The sequence below is a fragment of the Lytechinus pictus genome, chromosome 14, assembly GCF_037042905.1.
Source record: "Lytechinus pictus isolate F3 Inbred chromosome 14, Lp3.0, whole genome shotgun sequence".
Taxonomy (NCBI): Eukaryota; Metazoa; Echinodermata; class Echinoidea; order Temnopleuroida; family Toxopneustidae; genus Lytechinus; species Lytechinus pictus.
Genome location: NC_087258.1, coordinates 21,122,646 through 21,133,963, shown reverse-complemented (window position 1 = coordinate 21,133,963; position 11,318 = coordinate 21,122,646). Strand labels below are relative to the sequence as shown.

The 11,318-nt window shown below is 35.5% G+C and overlaps 1 protein-coding gene across 1 annotated transcript; it reads right to left on the bottom strand.

Moving 5' to 3' along the window:
* Positions 1-3,359: 3,359 nt before the first annotated feature.
* On the bottom strand, positions 3,360-10,544 carry LOC129276123 (tripartite motif-containing protein 55-like). The gene is made up of 2 exons (XM_054912557.2): positions 9,813-10,544; positions 3,360-6,603 (listed from the first exon to the last, which is right to left on the bottom strand). The coding sequence occupies exons 1-2, from the start codon at positions 10,446-10,448 to the stop codon at positions 5,335-5,337; spliced, it is 1,905 nt and encodes a 634-aa protein (XP_054768532.2). The 5' UTR covers positions 10,449-10,544; the 3' UTR covers positions 3,360-5,334.
* Between the last annotated feature and the right edge of the window lie 774 nt (positions 10,545-11,318).

Genomic DNA, 11,318 nt, shown 5'->3' with positions numbered 1-11,318 from the left:
TCGATATTCATTATTGTCTTTTTTAAGGTTCGGGTGGGGCCTCAAAACACCCATTTACATATAGAGCTGCGCCTTAATTAGCACGGTGGTCAAAATAGGGGGAGGGGACAAGTCCCCCACCCCACCCATCCCCCCCCAAAAAAAAAAAAAAATATATATATATATAATAGTAAATAAACAAATAATTAAAAAATAAAATGTGAAAATAAAATACGATAAAAAGAAATAAATAATTAAATGAATGAATAAATAAATAAATGGATAAATAAATAAGGGTGGGGGCACAATAGGACATGCCCTCCAAATATTTGGAATTCTATTTCGGTTGATTTATTTTTGACAATCGGATAGTTACGTGTAATAACTTTTCCTACACGTCAGACAATGCTTAAAATGATCATTTTTCCCTCCCCCTCCCTCTCTTCCCCTCTCTTTATATACCTCTCTCTCCCCCTCTCTCTGATTGCCTCTCGGACTCTCTCTCTCTCTCTCTCTTCATTTCGTAAACCTACGAGATCGTATGGAAAAGATGGAACAAAGGTGGAACAAACTAAATTGAATCTGATTACATTCAGAATTTAATGAAATCTTGATATCAATAGAATCAATTCAAAATGATAAATTGAAACTTCGTAAGTATGCGATTTACATGAATACTGATCAATCGTTTTGTTAGCAAGCTCTCTTACTGTCTCTCCTCTCCTAAACTAATGATAAAATCACTTGACTTTATGATATCAATTATGCAGCTGTAGCTATTGTAGTGGTAATATCGGATTGATCAGTATTTCTAAATTATTGTTTGGTTTGGTTGGGTTGGGTTTATTATCAGAATAGCACCAAGATACATTGTAATATAGAGTGTACAGGAAGAATTACAAATGTGAATGTTTTAACATGTAAATGATACAGATGGATCACTCTATTCAGAGCCATTCATAATGATGCTGTTCTTCCTATAGAGGTCTAATCACAGTAATGAGAGAAATAATATGACAATATACATGAATAAATGAACAAAAACGTATTTGTGTATACATTTAAAGCAAAATAAGCATAACACATGAACGCGTGATAAAGAAAGCATGTGAATAATTTACTTCAAGCCCCTCTTTACCCATTAATAAATAAAAGCATTCTAAAAAATGAAATATATGTACATGATTCATACTTATGTGACATATATACATAATAACGTTAAAAGACTAAATTGCCAATGCAAAGAATAACTCGACTGCATGCATTTCCCCTCCAAAAATATTTCAACAGAAGAAAAGCTCATTTATGACAGATACGTACAAGAGTGATCCTTTAATTTCATGCAGGAAATACAGTATGGAACCAAAATGAAAGTTCTATTAAAATGTCACCTACTTTTGCCAAGTTTTAAACATACCCCCACAATATACGTTATCTGCAGATGAGGAATATTCAACTTTTAATGGTGCATGCGACCATGCATGATTGTCATGAATTTCACTTAAAAGGGATCTTTTATCAAAGCATGTTTGATAATTTCCTCTTGCAAAATGAATATTTGTTCATTTTCTCGATCCGTTTTCAGATTGATACTCGAATCCCTTCCCAAAGTAATAAAAACCAATGACATTGGTAGCTAAGCGAAAAACAAGTATGTTACAATCATATTGATAAATGGTAACATAATTCAAAACAATTGTTACTAAGAAATGCAATGAGCGTATCATTTCATTCGGGGATTCTCAATTTAGACTGCTGCTCTCATTGTGCCCAATTCCTTAATTTTAAAGGCATAAGTTAACGTTATAGACTTGAATAAAAAAAAACCAAAGGAGAGATGAAATATGTACATGGATGCCTTTCTATCAACTTAAAAACTCTGAAACCAACAAAAAATCAAAAAAATGCTTTTGATAAATTTGAAATGAAGATTTTGTGTAATTTCTATCATGCCGATAATAATAGAACACATAAGGGTATGTGATGAAATTATATGGTGTTTCCTTTCACTTTATATTTCACTTGTTTGAAGCACAAAATAATGATTTTCGGACGCTATTTTTTTTTTTTTTTTTTTTTTTTTTTTTGGGGGGGGGCTTCATTTTTTGTAACATATCACAGACACAGGTGATAAGTGGGACCTCGCAGCTCAGATTTTTTTTGAAGTCAAATCAATGTTAGCATCTCGCCTTTGAAACAGAGGGTCGTGTGTTCGAATCGTAGCCATGGCGTATTTTCCTTCAGCAAGAAATTTATCCACACTGTGCTGCACTCGACCCAGGTGAGGTGAATGGGTACCCGGCAGGAGTAATTCCTTGCATGCACTGAGCGCCGGTGATGGTAGCTCGAGCTAAAGCCGGGGTAATAATAGCAGCGCTTTGTATCCTCTGGCAAAAAGCGCTTTATAAATCCAACTATTATTATTATTATTATTAGCAAATGCCTTTCACACAAACCATTGTTTATACCATGGATAAATATCATCAGTGTTTGCTCAGGCATGAGCAAATAAAAAATCAAATAACTGGTGTCACCTGATAGTGAGAACGACTATAATGCCAACCATTATATTTCTAAAAAAAACTTATTTATTCTTAGAAATGTAACTTTGACACCTTTTCTAAAATGTAACTTTTTGGCATATAAATACACAAATTAAGCAAATCTTCAGACATTACGGGAGAGGAGGGCATCATAGAATTGATATCATCATGATCATATTGAGAAAAAAAACCGGGGTAATAATAATAGCAGGGCCCGCTGGGAGAACAGTTTTCAGAACTGACGTGGCTTCCCTGGGTAAATATACCTATATCATTATTATTATTATTATTATTATTATTATATATGGTCATTATTCTTTCTCAAACAATATATTTGTATGTAGGGGTCCCATTATTATTTGGAATAAGCTCCCTCAAAATATCAAGCAGTGCAAAACTGTACAAAGCCTTAAAAGACATTTGAAAATCCACTTAATGCAGAAATTATAATACTAATGGTATACTGATATAGATTCAATTATTATATTCATGTTATGTTTGTTTGATCTGTATTTCCAGACTGCATTTGTTTTTAATGTGTTGTTTTGTGTTAATTTCAGGATCATTAATTTAGTTATTTGTCACTTTCTGTGATCCATCGACTATTCTCAAATATTCTTACTTATGTTAAAATGTATTTTATTTGAAATATCCATATTTCTTGATTTGTATGTTTTTTTTGTGAAGATTTATGTAAATAAACTTTCAATTTCAATTTAAAGTAAATAATAAAGCGTGACTCATATTTTGATATCATCTTGATCATATTGAAGAAAAAAAACACATAATGTGACATAGTGTGAACATGAAAATGAAAATGTACAAATTTTATGTTAAGCAAAGTGATTTTTTATTTTGATCTTCCTCATAGGAGACAACAGAATATACTCAACATAGATTTATAGCTTATCATATCTCATATAGGCTTATGATCAAATTCAGAAACTAATAGAAAAGTTCGTTATGCCAACAATTGATCATATATATACAGCTTATCATATCTCATATAGGCTTATGATCAAATTCCAAAACTAATAGAAAAATTCGCTGAGCCGAACATTTATGACTCATCGCTTGAATAGTCATTAACTGATAAATAACATTTTAAAAATATGGTAATGGATATTTACATTCCACGATAACTATTAGAATATGAAATATATATATGTATACAATGTATCAATTAAATCATTAAATTTCATTTTGCCTGACCATCGCTATCAGAATAACAGCCCATGTGACACATGAAACAGAATCCCGTTTATGTGATTTGTTCAACTGATAACATATAATGTATATTCAGTTAGAGGGCGCACTCATGCTGAGTAATAAAATACCCTTCCTACCTGTAAGAAATCTCTAACTACCCTCTGATGTTCGAGTCAAGTAAAACCACTTAAAAACCCAACCACAACATGAAACAGCAGAAAGTGAACATAATCAAAATGTACAAATTTTACACAGTCACTAAGCAGTAAAAAAAAAACACATTGTTTAAGTCTGTCACTCTAACAACAAGTTGTTTAAACTTTTTTTGTAATTGTTTAAACTTTTTAAACAATTTCTTTAAAAAGTTTAAACAATAGTTGTTACAGTGATGGGCTTAAATAACGTGCTTAAGATTAAGATTTTAAACAGCGTTTTACAGTGTATGTTATATTGGAGCTTATTTACAAAGTGATTACACGTTCACATTGTATTCTTCAGGGGTCATCATCATATGCATTATAATGATCAAATTCAATAGAAAAGTTCGTTGCGCCTAACAACCGATTAAATTATGAAGTCATTACATGATGAAATGAACATGATAACAAATATATCCAACGCTTTAAGGAAATATGTTGATGTCCATATATACTGTACATTACTGTACACGATAACTACGAGAATATGAACAAAACAAATTTGAATCAGATACATGGCTATGCCTCAAGGATATGGTTGCTTATAAACACACAGACATGAATCGTTGGCCTATGTTGGTCTCTCACTCCGGTGGAGTGGGTTAGATGACAAGTCAGAGCGCTAGTGCCCTTTTATACGACATTATTATCAGGTCCCTCGGAGAGGACCTTAAGCCGTCGGTTCACTGGTTGATTACTAACAACCAACCAATCACACTTTCTCCGCAGTCCAGTAAAATAATCCTCACCAACATGTTTTATATATATATACACCCAAAATTATTTACATAATATAGATCAATACAGTAATGAAGGGGTACTCAGGCTGAGAGTGACAAACAAAAAACTGAAAATTTTATCAGCATTGCGTTACTTTGGTGACACTGTTATAAGATTGGTTACTGCTTTGACGGTAATATCATCATTGTTGAAACATATTTTACACACATACATTGTGATGTCCGTTAATGAAATAAGAAAAGGGAAAGTTGGGACCACACATCATCAGCCCACCTGTCACTGGTCATTGCATGCATAGAGCTGTTTTCACAGAACATCGATAAACTAACATATTGATTAGTTGTTTTATATGATTTTGATGAAATTTTCAGCGTTTTGCCATTTTATACTATGGAGTATATTATAATATATATTCTGATTTTACTATTTTCAGCCAGGAGAACCCATTTTTAAAGGAACTTTACTGATAGTTCTATAGCAAGCGTGAATAGTCTGTGTATTCCCAAGAATGTCACATGATGGATCCTACCATTGGAATAAGATATCATGAAATTATGATAAACAATAGAATATTGAACCATGGAGGTAAAACAGGATAGCTGGGTGAATACATGTTACACAATATCCATTGGGCTGTGATGCTATATGGTGTGATATAACGTGGATTACAGTGATAACTTGATGAAATATAACTTCTGCCAGCAAGCAAAGGCGAGCATGTATGGGGAGAGGGAAACCAAGTAACACCAACCCCTATCCAATGTCATATTAATTGCTTTGAACTCAACTCTTTCCTTCAGGTTCAGACCATCAAGATCATAGAGTCTGATCACGACGCTACTATTATCCTCATCAACACTCGCTACATACACCCTGTCCTGCTCATCCACGGCAGCATACAGGTAGACACCCCGTAGAGCTTGTAGAGACTCACCAGCATTCCCATCCCTGTCATAGACCGTCACAACGCTTGGATCGTCCAAACATGAACTCGTGACGATCAAACCCGTCCTGGTAGTAGATGCCTGCCGAGTCTTGTGCTTTGTTTGAACAGTGGTGTGTTTAAGAGTGGATCCTGACGGGTCATAGAAATGGACTTGTTTTCCATAGTTAGTAATGATGATTTCATCTGATGGACTACTGTTAACTCCGAGATAATATCCATTGTCTCTCACGTGGATTGTTGCTTTCCTGGAGCCAAGGGGAGAGTAGATGTAGGCTTCTGATGCATCACATGGGGACACGCATAACGACCCGTCCCGTTGCAACACCAGATCATAACATTCCATGTCACTGAAGGGTGTGTTACTATACTGCTGCTTACCACCATTTGAATCAATGATATCAATACCTTGTGCATTCCACCCATACCCGATAGCGACAGTGCTATGGGAGTGCCGTGCCATACCGAGCATCACTCCCCGTAGATCAACACACTGAATGACTTCCATCTTGGGATCTGATCCTAAGATGCTCCCGAGGTCAAGACGAGTATCGTCTGCTGGTTTGAACCTCTTCTCCTGTGCTTTCTTCTTAATAGCTTCCGCAGAAGTGTGACGGGAAACCTCCTTCAGCATGGCATCCAGCTCCTCACAGAGCAAGATATGAGCAGATAGAGTGTCTGTCTCAAGATGACCCAGTCTGTCATTATCTACCAAAGTAATTGAGCTACAAATACTCTTGATCCTCTGTCGATCTTTTGACTTCAAGACGTCGAGGTCGTCATCAAAACTACGTTCTAAGGCATTTATTTGGTCGGTGAGATTTCGAAGATTTTCTTCCAGCTCCTTGGCCTTGATGCTGTAGGCTTGCCTGACATCATCTAATAGTGTCTGCACTGCAGTGTGTACCTCATGACGTTGTATTTCTATGTTCTGAATGTTCTTCTCTAGCTCTGTTTTCTTGTCAGCACAGCGTTGGGCAAGGCCTGTCACCTATATGAATTGAAAGTGTGATAAGTAAACACAGCGAGTTAGATTTGGATCCTTAAAGGATAAAACAACAAATTATATACGAAACGAAAGTAAATCACACAGAATAACAGACAATGTTCTGAATAAGCTTGAAAGGAGACCACATATAACCATAAATTGCATGTCACATTGAAACAATAACGATAGTAAGCATCACTGTAATTCACATAAAGAATAAAGAACAACTGGATTAGATGCAACAGTTATATAATATTGATGATGGTATTACAAATTATAATCATTATCATTGTGTAATCAACAGCATCCATTATTATCATAATAATGATTATCATTATTATAGTTTTTGATAAAAATATTATTATAAGTAGTAGTAATTAGTGGTGGTATAGACGGATCTAGGGGGGGCCGGGGGGCCCGCCCCCCCCCCCCTATTGGCGGAGCAAAAAAAAAAGAAATAAGGGGGAAAGAAAGAAAAAAAGGAAAAAGAAGGGAAAAGAATAAAGAAAAAAGAAGGGAGAACATAAAAGGAGGAAGGCGAGTGAATAAAATAAGATGAGGGGAAAAAATATTTCATGCCACTGTACAGTATAAATTTTTCGCTCGTGCTTCGCGCTCGCATTGCCTTTTAGGTGATTTATATATCTTGCTCAATATGGAGCTTAAATATCAAATTTTGTAGTCAATATACAAAACATATTTCAGCTCGGATATTCAAACTTTCATTATTTTGTAACATTTACAAATTGATTTTTTTTAAAGTGCTCTGTAAGAATTTGTTTTATCTTCTGAATATTAACATTTTCTGCTCGCGCTGCGCGCTCGCAAAATTTGATTTGTCAGGTACCTATTATTTTCCTGCATTCCATAAAGTTTTCAAATATCCCTATTCAGGTCAAATTGTCAAAACGTAATAGCTAGCGCTGCACGCTCGCATGTTGATTGGTGATTTGATTTGTATATCTCAATATTAATTTTATAACAAACTACTAAAAATCCCCATGACAGTTTATCAAAAATATGATGACATAATGTTCTTAGAATGTCCCTGTCCTATGTCAAAACTCAAAGTAACAATAATGAAACATATCAGAGCTTTTTTTAACTGTGATTCATATCCACCTCATATTTTTCCTACAAAGTGCTTGAAATACAGAGCTTAAATTGACCTTTTTCAGATTGGAATATCAAATACTTTAAGCTCGAGGTTCGCACTCGCTTTATTGATTTTCATGATGAAAAAGGGTATTTAGAATGCCCAGATTCTCGGTCGAAATCTGAAACACGCGCAAGCATGTTTATTCAGATACGCAGCTTGTTCTCTATTTCAATCATTATGAGCCTATATATCCAGTGTCAGATCAGAATATCAAAAATTTTCTGCTCACCCTTTGCACTCGCATTATTAATGTAGGAAGATATCATGTTATACCCATTTTTTCATGATTTACAAAACATGAAGAGAGTGTCACGTTTTTAAGTTTAAAATCTAATTTTTCTTTCCTCTCGTTCTTCGCGCTCGCATCGATTGTTTGGTTATAATACTTATACCATTCATGATTACAAAAAATACATAGAACCTTAATTTTTTATGCCGGAACGTCAACAAATTTCAGCTCGCGCTCGCATAATGTAATCATTGAAATATGGATATGGCTAAAAATGGCTCGCAATATTTATCTAGTTACATACGCATCTTCTTCAAGTTTACAAACACTGCTCAGAATGTTCAACTGAATTTTCAGGACAAAATACATGAAATTTCAAAATTGTTAACTCGCACTTCGCGCTCACATTATTTTAATAGGGCTTATGAAATTATTACATAAGAATAAAGCTAAGAAATTACTGTTATGGGACATGGGCATTTTGCCCCCCCCCCCCAAAAAAAAAAAAAAAAAAAAAAAAAAAAATCACAATCACGATCACGATCACGAAAAAAAGAGAAAAGGAAAGGGAAAAGGGTGAAACATCATTATTTTCCAAATATTATGTTCAAATCTATCAAGAACTTGAATTTTTGTAATGAAAATGCCAAAAAATTTTGCTCGCTCGTAACTTCTTATATCAATTTTACGAGATACGCCATTTCAAGCCCCCTCAATTTTTTTGGCTCATTACGCCACTAGGACAACCCCTTCAAAGAAACAATCAACTTTGAGCGACCTATCGGGGAAAATATGGGTGAAAAAAAATTCGGGCCCCCCCCCCCCTATTGGCAGAGGCTGGATCCGCCCCTGGTGGTAGTAGTAGTAGAAGTAGTAGTAGTAGTAGTAGTAGTGGTAGAAGTAGAAGTAGTAGTAGTAGTAGTAGTAGTAGCAGCAGCAATAGTAGTAGTAGTTGTAGTAGTAGTAGTAGTAGTAGTAGTAGTAGTAGTAGTAGTAGTAGTAGTAGTAGTAATAGTCCAATTATTTTCATTATCATCGTCCTCACAATCATAATCATTATCAAAAACTATAATTGCTCTTTATTATTTTCGATATCAAAGATCACCCTCAATATTTGATATCAGTGTATAACCATACTAAATCTACCTTTTATACGCAGTAAAAATGCTGTTTGAAATTTATATGCAACGCTGTTGAACCTTACAGTACTAATTTAAATAATTTAATCTCTAAAACCGCAAAGTTTGAGTTTGAACATTTAATTCTCAATCTAACTTTCAATAGAAAATAGCCCTGTATAAAATGTGTGTATAAAATGCTGTTTATTGTTCTATACAATGGTGTTCAACCCTACAAGTAGTTGTTTAAATAGAATACGCAAGTGTTTAAAAAATATTAATAAGCAAAGTTTAAATTTGATATTTGAATTTGATGTGTTGGCTCAGTTGGTAGAGCGTCCGTCTCACAACCGGGAGGTCGGGGGTTCAAACCCCGGCCGCGTCAGACCAAAAGACGTAAAAAGATGGGATTTGCTGCTACCCTGTTTAGCGTTCAACAATTAAAGGGATAGAGCCTCGTCGATCTGGCGCTGCACAGCGGCCGCCGGGCCCACGATCAATTGGGCAAAGTAAATTTTCGGAGTACTTCATTTCATGTCTATTTCGAACTATAAATTATGGATTTATTTATATTTGATTCTCAAAAAAAAAAATAAGCAAGGTTGTTTAAACTTCTAAACAACTACTGTAAGGTTCAAAATCAAATAGTAAACAGCGATACGGATTTTTAAACAGTTTTTGCTGTGATGATTATGAATAAATTTACCTTCCGTCGCAACTCCTGCTCAAAGTCAACCTGGTTCTTGATTTTGTGATTTTGATGATCAACGAGTGCGCACTTTTGACAGACATGGACCTTACAATCCTCACAAAACATATCTTTGTTTTCTTGTTTGTGGATGGAACACTTCTCGAATAAATGACCAATGCTGACCTTCCCTTCGATGACATCATCCATTGATACGATCTCATGACCGTCAAACAACGTGGTAAGATGTTGATGGCAATGTAAGCACTCATCACACATATAACAATGACATGTTCTGCAGAATGATACAGCGTCTTTCAGAGACTTGCAAGCGGTGCATTTCTGGCACATCTCAAGGACAGCATTCATCCCTCCACACTTGGCGTAATAATCGTCTACGCATCCGTTGATGGAGACATTGAGGCGGAGATCATCGACACGGTTGGCGGACAACTTGGTGATCTCCCTGCAGAGAGGACAGACCATGTGATCAAGGTCCTGGTGGGTTAGATCGTACTTCTTGAGACATCGCCTACAAAATGTGTGTCCACATGAAGTTAAGATTGTCGCCTCGACAAATATATCAAGACATAATGGACATATCAGGTTCGGTAAAGAGCTTGATGCTTTCTCTGATCCACACTTCTCAGCCATCGCTAAATAAAGAGATCTAATTAAATTCCAACCACAAGAACTATTATATTACAACGAAGCCAACTGTGCAGTTAGATACAAATTACTCGTAGTGCTACAATGGTAAAAGCACACTATTGTGAATTGAAGTAGGAACGTTCTATTAATAGAACTGGGTATTCCCACCGACCTTTGAACTTGACAGCGTTATGTATGCATAATTCCGTCGAAAGAGGGAGCTGTTTTCATTCGGCTTACATACAACAATGATCTGTGTACACGAAAAGGGAAATTTTTAAATTTGGTTTTGAGACAGATAATTTGTGTTCCTTTTGTAAAAAAAGAAATTGAGTCTTACCAACATTTTTTTTTTATTGTACCGAAGTTAAGCGATTATGGGAAGAGATGAGTAAAATATTTCAACTGAATGAACCTGGCAGTGACAGTTTGAAAACAATTTTCATGGGGATATCTGGAAATACTACAAGAGTAACTTTAATAAACTGTATACGTGGAGTATATCCAACCGTACAGAAAGTGACACATTTGGTTAAAGAGTATAGAGATACCATCGGCGGATCCAGGGGGGTGGCGCAGGGGGCGCGCGCCCCCCCTAATATCTGAGCGGCGCCGAAGGCGCCGCTCAAAATAAAAAATAAAAGAAAAGTAAAAGAAAGAAAAGGCGCCGCTTGAAAAAATAAAAATAAAGGAAAGAAAAGAAAAGGCGCTGCTTAAAAAAATTATACACTGATATGAGCAACAATAAAGGAAAGACTATCCCCCAGCAAAGCACAATCATATCATCTTCCTTATCTTTTCTTTTAACTACCTTTTTCCAAACAACTTCGACGGTAGCAGTGCGCTGCCTGCATCTCATTGGCGCCAATCAAG